The 20,557-nt window shown below is 41.3% G+C and overlaps 1 protein-coding gene across 2 annotated transcripts in view; it reads right to left on the bottom strand.

The window, feature by feature from the left end:
• LOC122816466 overlaps positions 1–20,557 on the bottom strand; it is a 332,177-nt gene that overhangs the window by 124,661 nt on the left and 186,959 nt on the right. For both annotated transcript variants that reach the window (XM_044089279.1, XM_044089278.1), the window contains one exon: positions 14,052–14,952. In XM_044089279.1, the coding sequence (XP_043945214.1) occupies positions 14,052–14,541 (490 nt within the window). In that variant the 5' untranslated portion in view covers positions 14,542–14,952. The remainder of the gene's footprint in view (positions 1–14,051; positions 14,953–20,557) is intronic.

Below are 20,557 nucleotides of genomic sequence, written 5' to 3'. Positions count from 1 at the left end.
GTTAGTGGGCTTCCAATCACCCCTCTCTTTCAACATTTCAAGAATGCCCCCAAAAGAGACATCATCAGGGGGTGACCGTGGGGACCCTTCACCGTCATCTAAATCTGTACCCTCTATCAGAGACTCTTCAGGGGATTCTATGTGCTTCCTCTTGCACAATCTCTTCTGTGGGGACTCCTCAATGGGAGCTTCTGAGAAGGACTTGGAAGAGAGGGTGCCCTCTAACAGGGTCTCCTGCGAATTTCCTGCCCGGTGTCCCAGGGCAGTGGCTTTTGTCAGCTGTAGCTCAGGAGGAAAAGAGGTCTGGGGGTCCATCAGTGGAATGCTTCCAAAAGCAAGTGCCCTCTCCATAGTTCGGAAAGCAGGTCCGCCCAAAGAGGGATGGGAGCCTGGAACCGAGAAGGACAACCTTGGAACCGGGGTCACACCCCACTCTGTCGAACCCGCCCGCTCCTGAGGGTGGAGCCTCAGGCAGGATCAGTGCAGATGGAACTCCCGGCACTGTGGACGGAACTGTAGACACACTCTGAGACGTACTGCGAGCCGAAGAGCCCACAGCCCAATTATGGAGTTGAGGAAGGCCCGGTTCAGAGGGGACCAAAAGCCAAAGGGATAGTCCAAGAGCCCCAGTGAGGTCCACTACAGGCACCGAGATGGGGGGGTTCCGAAAAGGACATCGAAGCCGAAGACCTTGGAACCAGTATGATTAAAGGAGGAGAGTAGGATGGAGTCCGTGGAGAAGCCAACCCAAGTCCTACAGGTGGATGGGTCCTAGATGGTGTGGGCATCCCCTTGGCTGTCAACAGCCAATCCACAAGACACACCACATCGAACTTGGAAAGGCTCTTGGTGGATCTAGTGGATACTCCTGACAGGGAGTCGGGTCATTCTAGGAACGGACTGTATACTTGCCCTAGAAATGGATCTGTTGATGGAGAGTATTGGGTCTGTGGTGTGGAATCTACTGGCACCGATGTGTCAAGTTTGGAGACTGGAAGAAGTGGCATCAAAATTGTCATTATAAGAACCGTGAAAGGACTCCGTGCCGAAAGGGCACTCGGAGCCAACACGGAAGGTTCAGTGGCAAGCATAATCACAGAGATAGGCATCGAAGGTGTGCACGGTGTCGAAGCGGCACTCAGTGCCGAAGTTGTAGTAATCTTTGGAAAGTCAGTTGTCGGTGCTGTAGACAGTATCAGAGCCGAAGTTGGCACCGATATAGGAACGGCCGTAGTCGGAGCGAAAGAGGTCGGTGCCAATGAGGTGGACTTATGCTCCGAAGACAATTTAGGTACCTTAGACTTTACAGGTTTACCCTGGTCACCCAATGGTGAAGAGTGAACAGAGTAGGACCTTTTCTTATCCTTGGTTGGAGGGGATGAGACCTCCATCACAGAAAGGGCCTCTGAAAAGGGCGACTTAAGGAGCCCCTTCAGAATAAGTTTGTTTTTGCGCTCGTTCAAGGTACGCTGACTAAAACTTTGACAAATCACACAAGGGGGTTGCACCAAAAGATAGGGCACCCCCAAACAATAAACACAGTCATCATGAGAATCACTGTTAGGCAGTTTACCCTTACATGAAGTACAATTTTTAAACCCAGACGTGCCCTTTTTCAACAGACATCATGCACAAAATACACACACAAGTCAGACAGAAAACTAAGGATAAGAGTTCTGGTTCTACTATAGCAATGTCTAACATGTCTACAGATCTACTATATCGGTCTCTAAATACATATAAAAGCACACAAGTTTGCTGAAAAAGGAAGAAGAAATACCAACAATGGTATTTAAGAAATACCACAAGGGTACGGAAAAAGGCTGTACCACCAATGGTACTTAAAAAAAATACCAAAAGGGTAGAAAAAGAAGGGTAAAAAGGTCTATAAATAGCTTCAAAGTTAATGAAATATCAAGATTACCAACAAGAAATAAAAGACAGACAAAATACCCAGAAAAGATATCACACGTTTTCCACTTAGCTGAGAGCTTGGCTTGAATGCGGTTTTACGGCTATGCAGCAAACGAGATCTGGGGTAACAGGGAGATGGGCACTATAGGTAAAAGCTTAGCTCGAGAGTTTTTTGGCTGGCACAAACTTGGTATTAGGCCGACTCGGCTCTGAACCGAACTCATTAGTGATGAATGGAAAGAAGATTAACAACATCAGATCTTTAATTTTCTTCTGGTGAAGCCATTCTTTTGTTGATTTGGATGTATGCTTGGGGTCATTGTCATGCTGAAAGGTGAAATTCCTCTTCATCTTTCTAGCAGGCGGCTGAAGGTTTTGGGTCAAAAGTGACTGGTATTTGGAACTGTTCATAATTCCCTCCACCTTGAATAAAGCAGTTCCAGCTGAAGACATTCAACCCCAAAGCATGATTACTGCCACTACCATGCTTCACCGTGGGGATGGTGTTCTTTTGGTGATGCAAAGTGTTGTTTTGCGCCAAATGTACTTTTTGGAATTGTGGCCAAAAAGTTCATCCTTGGTTTCATCAGACCCAAACACATTTTCCCACATGCTTTTAGGAGACTTGATGTACTGTTTTGCAAATTTTAGCCGGGCCTGGATGTTTTTCTGTGCATGAAAAGTCTTGCAACCCTACCCCCATAGCACTGACATATGGAGAATATGGGAGATTGTTGTCACATGTAGTACACAACCAATACTTGCCAGAATTTTCTGCAGCTCCTTCAGTGTTGTTGTAGGTCTCTTGGCAGCCTCCCTGACCAGTTTCTGTCTTGTATTTTCATCAATTTTGGAGGGAAGTCCAGTTCTTTGCAACATCACTGTTGTCTCATTTTCTCCACTTTTTGATGACTTTCTTCACTGTGTTCCATGGTATATCTAATGCTGTGGAATTTTTTTTGTATCTTTCTCCTGACTGATACCTTTCAACAATGAGAGCCCTTTGATGCTTTGTAACCTCTCTGCGAACCATGGCTTTTGCTGAAGCCGGCAACTGAGTAAATGTCAGGAAAATCCTACTAGGACAGCTGAACTTTATTTGGGGTTAATCACAGTCTCTTCAATTGATGGCAGGTGTGTACCCAAGAAGACTGAATGCTGAAATTAAATCAAAAGGTGCTTCAACAAAGTATTAGTTTAAGGGTGTGTACACTTATGCAACCAGCTCATTGTATGTTTTTTATTTTTTATATTTTTCCCTTAACAGATTTGTTTGTTTTTCAATTGAATTGTACAGGTTATAGGTCAGATTAAAGGTGGGAAAAGTTTTGAAATGATTTATTGTGGTCTCATTTTTTATATCACAAAAACTTGGCATTTTAACAGGGGTGTGTACACGTTTTATATCCACTGTATATCTATCTCTCTGTATATGTGTGTGTGTGTGTGTGTGTGTGTGTGTGTGTGTGTGTGTGTGTGTGTGTGTATGTATATATATATATATATATATATATATATATATATATATATATATATATATATATATATATATGGGTCCCCTTTACTTTACCGAAACGACACTCCACCGACACGCGGAAGACCGAGATGAAACGACCGACAGGTAAGTTGACCGAAAAGGTGATTTGCCGACAGCCGAAAGACCGACAAGGGTAACGTGTGAGCGCGACTCGGTAAGTGTGCGATAGTGACGGAGTTAGGAGCGGTCAGGTAAGTGTGCGACATTGTGGGATTTTGGGTTAGGGTGTGGGAAAGGTGAGTGTGTGGTAGTGTCGGAGTTAGGGTTCGGGTAAGGTAAGTGTGTGATAGTGACGGACTGTAGTTTAGGGACGGGTTAAGTGAGTTAGGTTTAGAGTGCGGGTAGGGTGAGTGTGCGATAGTGACGGGCTTTATGTTTTAGGGTGGGTTAAGTGAGTTAGGGTTAGGGTGCAGGTAGGTTAAGTGTGCGATAGTGACAGTCTTTAGGTGTAGGGGTGGGTTAAGTGAGTTAGGGTTAGGGTGCGGGTAGGGTAACTGTGCGGTAGTGTTGGACCTTAGGGTTAGGGTTTGGGTTAGGGTTAGTGGATATGTCATTGCGTGCCATGTGTAGTTTACGTTGTTTGTGTCGGTGTAATTGTGTTCGGTTTTGTGAGTTGTCGGTGTTGTGTGGTTTCGGTTATTTGGGGTCGGTGTTTTGTGTGTCGGTGAAGTGTCGTGTCGGTAATGTAAAGTAGACCCATATATATATATATATATATATATATATATATATATATATATATATATATATATATATATACACACACACACACACACACACACACACATACATACACATATAATTTCTATGTAAAGCTATTGATGACTTGTTCCACTTGTTATTACCAAGACCCAGTCATTGAGCCCTGTTTCAGCAAGACACTGCAGCAGGCTTTAATACAAGTCTTGTAGGGTGGCAGGTCCAACTCTCTGCTGTTCCTAAAATGTCTGTCCCATAGCATCTCTTAGTCATTCAAACTGCAAATCGGTGGCTTTTAAGTACCCCATATATACATGCACACATGCTCACACACAGACACACCAACAGATACACATATAGAATCATATGCAAGTCTGTGACACTTTGTTCAGTAAACATGGCATTGCCCATACACACCGTTTACATCCCCAAAACACCACGGATATACATATCAGTTTAACTGATTTCATCTTACACCCAAAGTGACACTATTTACAAATGAATGCTTAGAAAACAACCCAGCTTCTCAAATAGACATGTACACATGCAACATGGAACTACGCTGAATGACAGTGGCTATCTGCATTACATACCGGCAATGGGGAAACTGCAACATCAGTAAATAAAAGGAAGGTGAATGAGCAATAAATATAAAACAACAACTTTGTATCTGGTGTTAGTATTTCATATAATGCAAGTAAAAACTGAAACACCCATGAATGCAACCAGCACTAATACGACACCACAAAAGTAGCACAGTCAAATGGCAGAAACTGTTACTTTGTGTGTGTATGTGTGTGGGGGGGCAAAGCTACAATCCTCCTAACTTGTGTTATACTAGTTCATGATTGCACAGCCATGACCAGCATGCAATAAACAAAAGGGTACTACGATCATTTATGCAATACTTGAGTGTAACACTTAAACTGCCAGCTATCCATGTTTGCACAACACTATACCAAATGATCACTTGATCATTTTTTTAGGGAACCTGGTTAAACATATACATACGAGTACAGTGACAATCTTTGAATTGATGAAACTCCACTGTAGCTCACGTTGATACATTAACATCGACAAACAAATGTTGAAATGCTTCTGTGCATGCCCCACGGTTTTCTCAACATATGACTTAGTGCTACGCCTGTGGGTTTACATGGACCCTATCTTGGACTGGCTGATATGATTTTTTGTTTTCTTTTGGAAAAAAGCTTACCAAATTAAAATCTTTACAATTAGACAATAATTATCTACTTGAATCCATCAAATGCAATACAGTCCCACAGGGTTTACGTTTCAAATAAGTTCCCTAATAGGTTGAATCAAACTAAAATATTTTAGAGTGTTTTGTTAATTTTTTCAGTAAGGGAGGTTTACAACTTATGGAATTATTTATTTTATGGAACAAACACTTAATTTCATCACTTTTAAATGAAAGTGACATTTTAAATAAATAAAAAACTAAAGAAGATTTGCTATTTAACAGTTATGAAGAGATGTACTTTGATATTTTTAAGCAAGTGGACAAACGCTGTGTACTTATTAGGGACAAGAAGTTGAAGAAGATTAGTAGGGACCGTGCACAATATAGGGAAAATGTGGCTTACGTATTTAAAACTAACAACAAATATAATGTGTACCATTACACAAACAATAAAAGGGGACTTACAGCTGAACAACTAACATAAAGGGGGAGGCTCAAGAATTTAACACAAAACGGAATTATATTTTTTGACAGAGTAGAAGACGCTGTATAGTTTCACCTAATCAGATGGTGGCAGAGACAGGCGGAGAAGAGGGTTCAAATGGATTCTCAATGGTTTCAGAAGAAGGACCATCAGGGGAACAGGAGACATCAGAAGTCCACCAACAAATAAGATAGAGGAGGATGAAGCACTGATTACTATGGATGGTGGAGGAATTATATTAACACAGAAAGGCTTTAAAATATTTAATTATAGTCACTTGTATGTTACCCCCACCCATTTTAGTCTGTTCCAAACAGGTTTTAAATTTGTCCCCACAAAAAAAAAAAATATGACGTTGTGGATGCTATTATTGAATTAAAATTCTATACAAGCAAATTGAACTTGGCTATACTATTCAACTCAGATAGTTGACAAAGTTAATCTCTAAACAAAGGTATAAAAAGCAAACTATTTTTAATCCCGCTTTGCACCCTATGGAGCTGGCTTTTAAGAAAGAATGCGAATCTAACATTAATAAATTTGATGATCAAAATAATACGAGACTGGGGTTTAACCTCACCTATGAAGAAAGGTCTTTGCTAAACACTTGGGGTGTGGTATTAGTTGATAATACTATGTTAGCAAGATGTTTGAGATCTTACACAACAATGCCATTTATACTACTAGTTCAAGGAACGAGGTGAACATTGCTTACAAGAAAAAAACCTTCATTTAGAAGATCATATGCTGCAGGGCTTATTGATACCTGATCGGCTTTATTTTCTTACCAATACTTCACCCAATTTCCCACAATATTTGGTATTCCAAAAATACATAGATTTGTTTAACCCCCTCCCCCACTTAGACCAATAGTGCTCAAAACTAAACTACTCTGTTTTTTTTTTTTTGGACGCATGCTTAAGCCTGTACATTCACTATTTACACATCTGCTAAAGGATTCGTGGGACTTCCTACATAGGTTAAAAAAATTACCTCTGGGGGAAAAAATTTGATTTTACTAGCCATCGATGTGAAAGATATTTTTAGCAGCATTCCTAAAACAGAACTACATTTTTTTATGAAAGCCTTTTAAAATGTCCCTTCTTACAAAGGAGTGATCTTTATTGTATAATGGATTTTATGTAACATACCTTAGATAACAATTTTGTTTATTATGAAAGGGAAATTTTTAAAAAGCATACAGGTGTGGCAATGGACGCAGCTTGAGCTCCAGTTTACGCCAACCTAGTTTTAACTCATTGGGAAATGGACTATAATTTTAGTTGGATCAGTACAAATTTTGTAAACTATACTTACATTTCCCAGATGATATTTTTATCCTATGGAATGGATCTGAGGAATTACTAAAAGATTTTATTTCAAAATGTAGTCATTACGCAAAATGTTTGGATTTTGCATACCAATTTGATAAAGAGAAGTTTAACTTTCTGGATACTTACATAATCAAGGTACACAAAGGGTTCCATTCCAACATTTATAGAAAACTGACCTTTTAGTAATACTAACTTACACTTTAGTTTTCAAGTGTAACAAGACATTTGATTAAAGGTCAGTGCATACAGTTAACGAAGATGACTTTTGATAAAGAAATTTTCATCCAAGAAAGTCTGGGAGATGTTTATTGAGAAGGGACATCCTAAAAAAATTGACCAATGAAGTAATCCAGGAGATGGTGAAAAAATGGGGTACGCAATACAACCCCCTTCTTGGAAGTAATGATTTTGTTAAATTAACTACATCTGATCTAAACCCACAATTAGGTGGTGGCTATGAAAGGGCATGTGTAATCCAACACAATGTAGTCTCTGAGACAATTAAAAATGCAATAGAAAAGGACTGGAATATTATAAAAATTAATTCTGCCATTCTCCCGATAGTAGAGGAATGTTCAATCTTTGTAAATAAAAATGCTAGAAACTTAAAAGTACTCTTGAAAGGAACCTAGGGCACTTTTCCATAGGGATGGTAAATTAAAAGGGACTACAAAATATACTTGTTGCCACTACTGACTATACATTTCCGAAGGAGAGACCATTAGAGTGGGAGGGGCAAGCAAGGAATTTTACTCCAATTTCAAGATGGAAACTGTCTCAGCAAAGCTTTAATAAATATAGCACACTGTTTTACTTGCATGTTTTTATACTGGAAAAATGGAGAGGAATTTTAAGAAAAGGATATTTGAACATATCCATTAACAATACCAAGAATGCTCCGTTTAAGCATAGTGAAATATGTGCTGGTTTTGTAAAGTTTAGATTTGCTATCATTGATAAAGTTAACTTACCCCTAGGGTAGGGGAAATTGAACACACTACTTGAATATAGAGAGTTTTACTGGCAGTTCAAATTGCCCTGGGACTGAACGAGAATGTGTCCATTATATCCATTTTAAAAGTTAGGTCAGCTAAATTATAAAGCTGTAAAGGTACAAAGTTGCTTTGTTCGTGTTTGGATGTGATTTATTTAACATTTGAAACCTGAATGAAAAATTCTTGGTGGGTATTTTATGCTTTGATGAGACAGCTATAATCAAATAGAATTTGTAAAAGCTTTACTAAGTGAACTGTTATTTATAAATATGTGGTGTATAACTTTAATAACAACTAATAACAACTGGTTGGTTAATATATTTAAATAGGTAAAGGATGCTTTGTAAAATGCTTCTGATGAAGTTTCAACACTCTGCGAAATAAAAGCACTCAACTTTTTCATTAAAGATTTACATTTATTTACTTGTTGTTTTCATGGTAGTGGTGTTGCGCATACAACTTTGGCTATTTGTTGTGGTTGGTGTGTACATCTGTTGCTTGGTTTTTCAACTCAGACAGTTGATAAAGTTAATCCCAAAACAAAGGTGTAAACAGAAAAATATTTTTAATGCCACTTTGCAACCTATGGTGCTAGCTTTGGAGAAAGGATGCAAATCTGATATTAATAAATCTGCTGACCAAAATAATACGAGACTGAGATTTAACCTCATCTATGAAGAAAGGTCTTTGATACACACTTTAAGCTATGATAAATCTATAAGGGTCATGAAACCCAATAAAGGTGAGGGTGTGGTATTAGTTGATAATATTGACTATGTTAGCAAGATGTTTGAGTTCTTACACAACAATGCTATTTATATTATTAGTTCAAAGAACAAGGTGAACATAGCTTACAAGAAAAAAAAAAATCTTCATTTAGAATATCATATGCTACAGGGTTTATTGATACCTGATCTGCTTTATTTTCTTACCAGTACTTTACCCAATTTTTCACAATATTTGGCATCCCAAAAAATACACAAAGATTTGTTTAACACCCCCCCCACACACACACACACACACACACACACACACTTAGACCAATAGTAGCCGTACAGGGCTCAAAAACCTATTCTTTGGCTATTTTTGTGGATTGCATGCTTAAGCCTGTATATTCACTATTTACACATCCTCTAAAGGATTCATGGGACTTCCTACATATGTTAAATAAATGAACTCTGGGAAGAAAATTTATTGTCGTTTCTGTGGTAGTGGTGTTGTCCACACACCTTTCTTTTTTGGCTATTAGTTGTGGTTGGTGTGTACGCCCGTTATTTGTTTTTCAGCTGAGATAGTTGACAAAGTTAATCCCAAAACAAAGGTGTAAAAAGAAAAATATTTTTAATCCCACTTTGCAGCCTACGGTGCTGGCTTTTGAGAAAGCATGCACATCTGACATTAATAAATTTGCTGACCAAAATAATGGTTGCTGTGTATGCCTGTTACTTGTTTTTTCATGCTTGCTAGTCATACCTGCTTTGCATAGGATGATCTGAAAGCTCTCCATCTTGTTCAAAGATTTTACCAAACTGGCTAATGTCCTTGCTGTCCTCACAGTGTCTTTTTCTATGGCAAAGTTCAGTTAATGAACATTCCAAAGTAGCAAATATATCAGTATCCAAACAGGATCAAATTAAACATGAGTTTGCTCAGTGCCAGGAGTCTAAACAATAATCGACCCAGTCTTGAGGCACTCCCCTATTTTGTAGGTATCCATGTGTGTGTATTCACTAAAATCTGGTTTAAATGCCCAGAAAGCACTCCCTACATCCTGAGTTTAGTGCCTGCAATGCCTTCAGTTCCAATGGCAGCTCTGGTGGCATATCTATATTTGCCAGACAGCATATCACTTCCCGACAAATTCCCAGAGACCCACAATTGTAATTTATCAGGCTCTAAATAAAACTAAACAAAATCAACTATCAGTTTATCACCTGTTATAGGATACCTACCTTGTATCACAGCAATTATTGCCTCCTTTGGGATGTACCTCACCAGATACATGAAACAGTTGATGAGACCCCAGAAGTTTCTAACAAAGACGATCACAGGATTAAAATCCCTAAGCTACCACAAAAGAGATTAAAAACACTGAATCACCAGTTAACAGACTCCTCACATAGGTTCATAGGCTGGTACTAGGCTATTGGCCCTAGGGCCTATACAAGCCTAGCCATAACAATTCCCTGGATATTTCTTCCCACAATATTTACTTCTCTGGACCCCTGTCTAGCAGGGAGACTGACATGATCCCCGGGGTGAATTTCCTATCTCCCATCCAATCAAGGTTCCTTTTGAAGATGGCCAGTGAGGCGCTGTGCTTGACATGTATGGGCAGTCTATTTCAGAGTATGGGGAGTCTCTGGGTCAGGAACCTATCCTCCAGCATGTTTTGTTCATTGTGATGACAAGGTTTAGATCCCTGGGGCATGTGGCTCTGAGGGATTGAGATTTCTTTAAGTGGTGCATGTCCAACAGCTCAGGGTTTGACATGGCCTTGTATGTTAAGCAGAGATCGCCTCTGAGTAGACGATATGCCACAGAGTATAGCTGGAGATTTCTTAGACGGTCAGCATATGGCATCTGCTTTAGGCCTGTGATTCTTTTAGTGAGGTGTTTCTGTAGCCTTTCCAGCTGTTGCAGATGTCTTGTGAGGTACATACCAAACGGGGCATTATACTCTATAATGGGTCTAAGGAGGGATGAGTACAGTGGGACAATGACCTCCTTTTTTCTGGATGAAAAGCCCTTAGTGATGAGGTGTGTCACATAGAAGGATTTCCTGACTGTTGTGGCGATGTGGTTATCGAAAGTGAGACCACTGTCCACCTGTCCCTAAGTCTCTCATCACACTTTTGATGTTTAGTGTGTTGCCACCTATGTGGTAATTCATGGGTACATGTTTTTTTCCAAAGATGACAACTATACATTTCTTGGCATTAAGCTTGAGCCCATGGCTCTGGCACCAGGCATCTGTCTCTGTAAGGCCCTTTTGTAAAATATCCACATCATTTGGGGATTCAATAATGGCTCCCAGTTTGTAGTCATCTGCGAACTTTGTTAGCCAGAATCCCTTAGTGTTGGCCTGTACTTCAGAGAAGTACATGCCAAACAAGAGTGGTCCCAGGACTGAACCCTGAGGTACTTCACTTGTCTGGAGCTGGATTTGGAGTCGGCTACTTTTACAGTCTGGGTTCTGTCAGTAAGCCAGTTGGCAACCCATTGAGTGACGTAGGGATTTATGCCCAGCTTAGTAAGTTTATCTATGATTCCAGAGTGGGGGATGGTGTTGAAGGCCTTGGCGAGGTCCAGATAGGCTGTGTGGACTGCCTTACCCTCGCCCACAGCTCTGGAGACTTGATTTGAAGAAATCAATCAGATTCAGGAGACAAGATCGGCCCCTCACAAAACCAAACTCGGTGGGGTCCAGTGTTTGAAGTTTGCCAATGTCTTTGTTTAGAAGTTCCATGATAACACGTTCCATGCCCTTGCAGATCAGGCTTGTCAGACTAAAGGGACGGTAGTTCCTGGGATCAAAGACGGATCCCCCCTTGTGGAGTGGGATAACTTTAGCTGTGTGCCACTCAGTGGGCACGAAGCCTGAGGTGAGGCTATGATTAAACATGACAGTTAGGTGAGGTGCCAGTTCATTTGTAGTTCATGTAGTACACAGCCTGGGATGTCATCTGGTCCCATGGTGCTGTATTCTTAGCTTTGGAGAGTGCGGTTTCTACCTGTTTGGCCATGATTACCAGAATTTGGCAATCTTTTGGTATTGAGATGGGCCCTTTAGGGGGTGAGAGGGGGGTGAAGTTGGCACTAAATCGATCTGCCAGGATATTGGCAATATCCTTCGGATCAGTATATTTAATGCCATTCTGTTGTAGCTCAGAGCAGATCTGAGCATTGACATTTAGATTCTTGACATAACTATAGAATGCCTTGTGGTTGTCTTTGGAATCTTTGGCAATTTTATTTTCGTAACTAGCTTTTGAGGATTTCATGAGGGATATCAGCTTCTTACTGAGGCTGGTGAGGGAGTTTTTTGCATCCTGGGATTTTCCTCTTTTCTGCAACAGTTTCTTCCTTCTGTTGTATAGTTTGTTTATAGCAGGGGACCACCAGATTGGCTTCCTTTTTTTGCAGGAGAGTATCTTGGTTCTATATGGGATGGTACGATTCATGCACGAGTGGATGTGCTCGTAGAGTGCCTTAGTGTAGGATTCTGCAGTTGAACTTTCAGATCCCGTCTGCATGGGTGTCATGAAGTTTGTCACTTCTGACTTCAGTAGCATGAAGTTGGCTTTGGAGAAGTTTTTTAAGGAGGTTTCCTTACTGGGGGGTGGGATGTGGATGTCAAGGGTGAGAATTTACTGAGGGAAAGGAAGCAGTCAGCCAACAGTCACAAGAAACCACACCGAAGCACTTCAAAACCACACCCCCACACTCCCCCAACTAAATATGCCAACTCTGAGATCACACTGTAGAGAAGAAAAGGGCAAACATCTGACTTTTGGCCGACTGGCCTACTGCCTCCTTTCCCTTGGTAAATTCTCGGTGATGTGAGGAGTTGGTTAACTGACGATTCAGTGTTTTTGTCTCGGTCATGTCATCTTCGGGTACGTGGGTTTTCGTTTATTTGAAGTAGACCCATATATACAGATGTCCTGGTCAACCTGCACAGCTAAATATCTGCAGGGGGCCCTAGATACAAAAACAGTAGCAATGGAGAGCTGAAGCAGTATGTTAATGATAAGTACTACTACTTTTAGTGTTGTGCTGTTAAGGATATTTCAGTATCACACTACTAAAATGACTCCTGCTAAAACTGACATTCTATCACACTTGGCATTTGTTACTCAAGTGTGTGAATTTCCTTTGCCTACTCACACTACTTACAGTTTCTTTCACACATGTGAACAGCATAACATGTAATAATGTACCGGGGTGTACCCTTGTATTATATATTTGTCAACGCTACGCCTAGCAAAAGTTGCAGTAACTGTGTATTGAGGAAATCCATTTGATGACTTCTAGTAGTGACTGGAAATTTTTTAAAACTGAATTTCCAAGAATGTCAGTTTAGCAGACCAACATAACACAAATGCAGCAATGCCTTTTACTGCATTTAGCCAGTATTCCATTTACTACTTTCCTCTCTATAACGTTTCCCATTCTGTTTCTAGAACTTTCTATAAGCATATTATTCCCAAACTAAAGTATGAATAGTGAGATGTACTGAGTCAGTGATGTCTCCTCTTTGGTGAGCTTTGCCAAGCTTGACTGAGTAGCCAGAAAGCTAACTTAAAAACACAAACTCAACAACATAAGTCAGGAGAGCACAGCTGGAATTAAACTAATGAAGGAAAACACTCACAAAGTTGCAGACTTACATACCTGGTAAGATCAGCTTTTTTAAATCTATGTTCTGTGCCAAATGCACTACTTCAGGAAAATAAGTGTGAGAATAATAAACAAGGACAGAATGCCAGAGATCAGCAGTGATGCTACCACACAATGCCTTTTTCTGACCATCTTACAGACTTTCAAGTCTCGAAAAACCCTCTCCCTGATCTTATCATTAATCCAGTGTACCTGGTGTACCTATTCTAAGCAAAAAGTACCAGTGTCTGGCCATTTAAGTGCCTTGAAAAAAAGCATACTTATAAAAGATATAATTGAGGCCAAATAGTGCACAACTGTCTTTGCAATCATTCTGACAGTTTACTCAGTGTTGCAAGTAAAACATTCATACTCAAGTTATGGTTGAAGAAAAAATACCTGCATTGTCTGTGAAGTTAGCACTCATCTCCACACAGAAAGGATAAACATCAATTCAATTCTCCTTTTTTTGTTCTAGAGCTTTACAAATTTATACACTTACTTTTGCTGCAAGGAAGATTATCTGTCACAGAGTTTGTCAAGTTCTTTTCCAGCTGAAACTGCCCAGCACCATTAGACAGTGATGTCACACTAACAATCCTGATACCATCTTTGTTGTCCTTAGGGGGCTGTAAGGATCCCACCATACCCTGCTGTGACTGGGGACCAGTCCCTTGTTCCCCTGCTCGGCCAACAGTCTGTCTTACGGCATTGTTTTCATGCATGAGATTCCAAAGCTGCTGGTTCTCCCATGCAGGGTTTCCATCTGCTCTGGCCACCCCAGTGAGCTGGGTCACGCGACGCTCAGGATGGGGAACAGGTCCCGATTCTCGCACAGGATTGATCTTCTTTCTCTTCAGGAAAAGGTACACAGCCTGTGCAGTTACCTTAATGTTGTCCACTTCCAAAACTGTCTTAATCTTCCGGAAGCTCAAGCCAGCTTTTCGCAGTTCAATTATTCGTTTCTTAGCTTGCTCGTCCAAGCGACCCATGCTGACTCCAAATTCAAAATACTGTCATCAGTGGATGCACAGAGTGTTTTCCAGCAGTCTAAGATTCATGGGTCATGTTAGGAACACTTCAGCTGAAGAGTTTTCCCAAAAATGGCCCAGTATATGTCTCCCTTGTTTCCTTCTTTTTGTCCAGCCATACTTTTACCATATTCAGTTTTGAATTCATTGCAAATACAAAGTGTAACTTCTCAAATGCAATTGTTCCTTTGGGAATCCCCACAAAGATATATGAAACCCTACTGTTTCACTGTTTCTCTGAAACTGGCTGAAAAACAGGCAGAGCAATTGTCCATATGTACTTGACTCACTCATTTGTTTTTAAATGACTATTTTTCAGTCACCAACCTGATTGAATAGTCAAAGCTGCTTTTAATTAGATCCACCATCTCTCTGAAAAAGAAAGAGAATAGAGTAAGCAAAGACTGTGGTTTACAAACATGCAGTACACAATAAACTTAGCTTACCCCTTCATTTATCTACATGCCCTGCGAGGACATGAAAAGTCACCCGCATGCACAAATACGACTAATATGCAAAGGCAATACTATCATGGCTTGGAATGACTACAGACCATGCAAACCTTCAACCCGCAAGTAAACTTTGTTTGTCCAATTAGTAGCATTTCATGTACTACAGCATCTGTTACATGAACAGATGTCAGCCTGCATTTAGACTTACTTAATGTTATGTTGAGCAAACTCCAGTGAAAAGGTGACTGCCATAGGCCTCATCATTCAAACTAGAACTAGTTCGGCATAACTGTGTCAGGAGAATACTTTGTAAGTGAAAATAAAAGCTCAGTCTTTACAGATAATGCCATAGTCAGGCTGAAGGTAAGGGCAGGAAGATAGGAAGATTCAGTTTTTAGCACAACCTTGCAATTGGTACATCTCAAAGTCTTGCTTTGTAGGAAGCCATGCTTCAGTGAGTTCATTAACCAGAGCAGGCTTAAACTGACACCTTCTTATGTGGGAGGCAAGGCCCACCATGCAGGAAGCTTCACCCATAATTTCCTAACTTTGTACAATTAGCCCCACGGTTGCAAAATATCTTGGTAAGTTAAAAAACTTGTCGACCACAACCTGTCTGATGAAACAGTTTTGTCAGATCATGGTTTGCTGAAAAGCAAAGACAACAGGAATAAGAATCCCTCACATAGGTTGTTGGGTGGGTGGAGAACTAGCACCTGGGATACAATTTGAAAAAAATATACATGATCAAGGGATATGTTAGGAGGAAAACTGTAGAGTAGAAAAAGGGAAACAATGGTTTTCTTTAAAGTACGTTATGCTGCATTATGTGAAGTAACATGTCAAAGGTCAAGGGATACACAGCCAGACATGTAGATTCTGAAAGTTTTGACTTCTTTACCTCACTTCAAAGGCCGATGATGATACTGCCACTAGAATATTCTGTTCAGTTTAGTTCTGAAGGCCACACTTACAGAAGAACATGTTGGCTGAGAATGTGCACCACAAGAACACTAAAACAGTAACAGAAATGAGGTGATCAACAGTTAGAAAGTATAGTTGTGTACCTACCATAAATGTAGATGTTTGAGTGTATTCACTGTTGCAGTCATTACAATCAGGTTATCCTGCTGGCAGGCTACCCGCAGTTGGTCTGAATTCCAAAGTCTAGGTCCGGCGTCGGTTGCTGTCGCCTCCTCCCTGAAGTCAGTGCACCAGGGGTATAAAAGATGCAGCCAATGCCATTTTCTTCAGTTTTTCTTGCCCCAGATGTCAGGTGCCCCCAAAAGGGTAGGCTAAAAATATGTCAATAAAGCATACATGCACCAAAGTAAATTATTTTTTTTTTCCTCTACCAGCAAATACACCACATAAGTTCTATAGAATAGAGAAGTAAGGATAAGTTCCAGCAAAGATAAGGGGGGTGGTGGGTGGGTAACCTGGACTGCAACAGTGAATACACTCTAACATCTACATTTATGTTAGATACACAACTGTACTATGTTCATTGTGTTTCACTGTTGCAGTCATTACAATTGGGTTGAATCCCAAAGCTGAGGTTGGGAGGCTGGAGCTAAATAGGATTAGGAGCGGCTAAGAGGCCCTGCAGAACTGCAGTGGCAAAGCCTGCCCTGGATTTAGAGTAGAGTGGTTGCAGCCTCTAAAATGTCTTTGGTTGGTACTCCTCCGAGAAAGGCTGCTGAAGTGGCTGCTGCTCTGTTTGAATGTGGTCTAATGACCTTAGGCACTGGTTTGCCATGTTGTGAATAGCAGAAACGAATGCAGTGGCCTATCCACTTTGAAATTGTCTGCTTTGAGATAGCCTTTCCTTGTGATCCTGCAGCATATGCCACTAGTAATTGCTCAGTCTTTCTGAAAGCTTTGGTTCTGTCCAAGTAGAAGCACAGCTGTCTGTGTATGTCCAAAGAAAGCAGAAGTCTCTCACCCTTATTCTGTGGGTTAGGATAAAAGGTAGGCAAGTGAAGTTTGGTTAAGGGCCACACTGGACACTACCTTAGGCATAAATGTCGGGTTTGTCCTCAGAGAAACCCTATCTGGATGGAAAATGATAAAATGTTCCACAGCCATGAGTGCCTGTAGCTCTGAGACTCGTCTTGCAGAGGTTATTGCTAGGAGCAGAGCTGTTTTCCAAGATAAAAATGTTATATCAGCTGTACTGGCTGGCTCAAAAGGAGGCAGGGTGAGTTTTTCCAAGACATAATTGAGGTCCCATGCAGGTATTGGTGATCTCCTTGGAGGCCTTAAGTTTTTGGCTCCCCTAAGGTACTGCCTTAGTAAAGGATGAGAAAAAATAGGTGGCTCTGTATTGTAATGAGCAGAGGCATGAATCTTAATTGATGAAAAGGATAGGTCTTTGTTCAGCATCTCAGTTAAGTTTTGCAAAATCTGAGGAATATTTGGTACAATCGTGTCAATCCCTTGTGCCTGGTTCCAAGCACAGAATCTCTTCCATTTTCAGCATAATATTTTCTGGTACTAGGCCTCCAAAATAACATCCATCACCGCTTTAGAAAGAGGGGGGGTTTGAATGACTACATTATCCGCCATGCTGCCAGATTTAAGGTCTTGAGTTGGCTGTGCAGGATCTGATTGTTTTGCTGGGACAGTAAGTGAGGAATTTGAGGTAATGTTCAGGCTGGGTATTGAGACATGTTCCTTAAAATTGGGTACCAGTGCTGGCGAGGCCAGTCTGTGGCAATCAGTATCATTTTTGGCTTCTCTTGTCTGACCTTTAGGAGTACCATGGGGAGGAGGGGCAGTGGAGGAAAGGCATAAACTGTTAAGTTTTTCCAGCTGGAAGACAGAGCATCCACTTTCCATGCTTGCTTGTGATAAGTCCTTGTGCAGAATCTCTGTAGTTGGCCGTTGTGAGGGGAGGCAAATAGATCTATGTCCGGGCATCCCCATTTCCTTATCATGCTGAAGACTTGCGGATCCAATTTCCACTTGTGGGGATCCAAGAGGTTTCTGCTTAGTTCGTCTGCCAGAGTATTTATCTTTCCTGGCAGGAATTGTGCCTGCAGATGTACTTGGCAAGTCAATGCTGTGTCCCACAAAGTCATGGCCAGTCTGCAAAGGGGGTAGGAATGAGTGTCTCCCTGCTTGTTTATGTACCACATGACTGTGGTATTGTCCGTCTTTATCAGCAGTTGCCCCGGATGAAGTAGATCCTTGAAGGCTGTCAGGGCATTCTGAACAGCTAGCATCTCTTTTTGTTTGACATGTAGATGCATTTGGCTTTTGGACCATGTGCCCTGAATACATCTTCCTGCCACGTGGGCCCCCCAAGCATAATCTGATGCATCTGTTGTTAATGTCTGCCTGGCTGGGGGAAAAGTGAATGGCTGTCCCTTGTTGTGGTGACAGGCCTTTGCCCACCATCGAAACTCCTGTTGCAGGCAGGGAATGAGGGTAATTATTGTTTCCAGGCTGTGGCAAAGTTGAGTCCAAACACTTTTTAGATACCATTGAAGTTTCATCATATGCAGTCTTGCATATGGAATTAGCAGAATGCAGGATGCCATGAAGCCCAAAGCCTGCAGAATTTTTCTTGCAGATAACTGGGCCTTTGTTGCCAACAGTTTGAAATAAGCAGTCAGTTGCCTTTGTTTGTCTGGCGTGAGATAAGCCATCTGGGCAGTTGTATTTAAGCTTGCACCCAGGAATATTATCTCTTGAGAGGGTACAAGTTTTGATTTCTTTTCGTTTACCGTGTACCCTAGGCATGCTAGTAATCTTTTTACAAATGCCAGATGCTGTAGTAGAATGTCCTTGTTCTCTGCTTGAATGAGGCAGTCGTCCAAGTAAGGATATATTTGTAATCCTCTTTGTCTGCAAAATGCAATTACTGGAGCCAGGCATTTTGTGAAGACCCTGGGCACAGTAGATAAGCCAAAGGGCAGTGCAGAGAACTGGTAGTGCATTGAGCCAGCTATGAATCTGAGGTATCTTCTGCATGATTGTCTGATTGGGACATACAGGTATGCCTCTTTTAGGTCTAAAGTCACAAGACAAGTCTTCCTGCCCAGCATTGGCAAAAGCTGCTGCAGAGTCAACTTTTTGAATTTTAGAATATCCAGATATGTGTTTAGAATAGATAGGTCCAGTATTGGTCTCCAGGCTTTGCCCTTTCTGGGCACCAAGAACAGTCTTGAGTAAAATCCTTGTCCCTGCTCTTGTTCTGGTACTTGCTGAATGGCCCTCATGTCCATGAGGGATGAAATTTGCTTTTGTGCTTCGGCCCATTGATTTTTTGGCAGGTCTGGCAAACCGTGAGCCCTTGGCAGGGTATGAAAGCAAAACTTGTAACCTTGTGACACAATGTTCAAGACCCATTTGTCCTGGGTTATTATGTGCCATTTCTGATGAAAAAGTGCTAGTTTTCCCCCTAAAGGTGCTGCCAGAACATAAGTGCTTGGCACAGGCAGGGGGGGAGTCACTGGGACTGTTTCCTGTAAGGCTGTGATTTGTCTTCTCCGCTTTTGGAGGTAGAAGCACCCCATTGTTTAGACCTGTATGTGCCTTGGGGCTGGAACCTGCCTCTAGGGCGTCTGCATCTGCCCCTTTGTGGCCTGTCTGACACTGGAAAGGACCAATTCTTCATAGGCCAGTGTCTGCTAAATCTTGGAGGCTGTACCTGTAAGAAATCCTTGACTGTTTGCATAGATTTTGCTTTATCCTCCATTTTCTTTAACACCTCCTCTGCTTTAACACCAAACAAGGTATCATGCTGTAATGCAGCATCTAATAATTTTGCTTTAACATGATCAGGCAGATTCTGTTCCTTTAACCAAGCATGCCTCCTGATGACAGAACCCGTAACAGGGGCCCTGCAGGAAGCCTCCAGAGAATCAAACCCACATTGCAAAGTATGCGTTCCAACTTGTTCTGCTGCATGCAATAAATCCTGCATTTCTTTGTTTTCTGCACATTCAGGATTTATCAATATTTTCTGTTTAAGCAGTGACATAATATATTGCTGATATTTAAGCATATGAAACTGACAATTTAAAGCTCTTACAGCCAAGGTAGCAGAAGTGTAGATCTTTTTTCCCCATCTGTCTAGTGCCCTAGAATCCTTGTCAGAGGGGGTAGGATTTTTTGCAGTGGAAGCCTTGACCCCTTTGGGACCCTGAGAGATAGTTTCTGGGTCAGCGTCAACAGCAGGGTTTTTAAAAAGAAATTTATGTGAATCAGGGACCCTGTAGTATCTGTCTGGCTTAACAGGAGCTGGAGGCAAGGAGTCAGGAATCAGACTGGACTCTGAAAAAACATCATCTACAATGTCTAACACAGGAGGAATAGCAAGGGGCCTGTGCTGAGGCAGTAAAAGGAAGTCTCTGAACTTTTTCTTAGATTCGAATAATCTTGGCTCTCCCAGTGAAAATGCTCCCTCATGGTATGCAGAGTTTCCCCAAAAGAATAATCCTCAGGAGGAGAGGCTGAATGGGTAGAATCTTCAGCATCAGAATCCTCATAGAGAGGAAGAGAGTATTCCTAATCAG

This window comes from Protopterus annectens, chromosome 12.part0 (assembly GCF_019279795.1).
Source record: "Protopterus annectens isolate FY-2018-M chromosome 12.part0, PAN1.0, whole genome shotgun sequence".
In the NCBI taxonomy this organism is placed as follows: domain Eukaryota; kingdom Metazoa; phylum Chordata; order Ceratodontiformes; family Protopteridae; genus Protopterus; species Protopterus annectens.
Note: the sequence above shows the minus strand (reverse complement) of the source record. Positions and strands in the feature narration are given on the sequence as shown.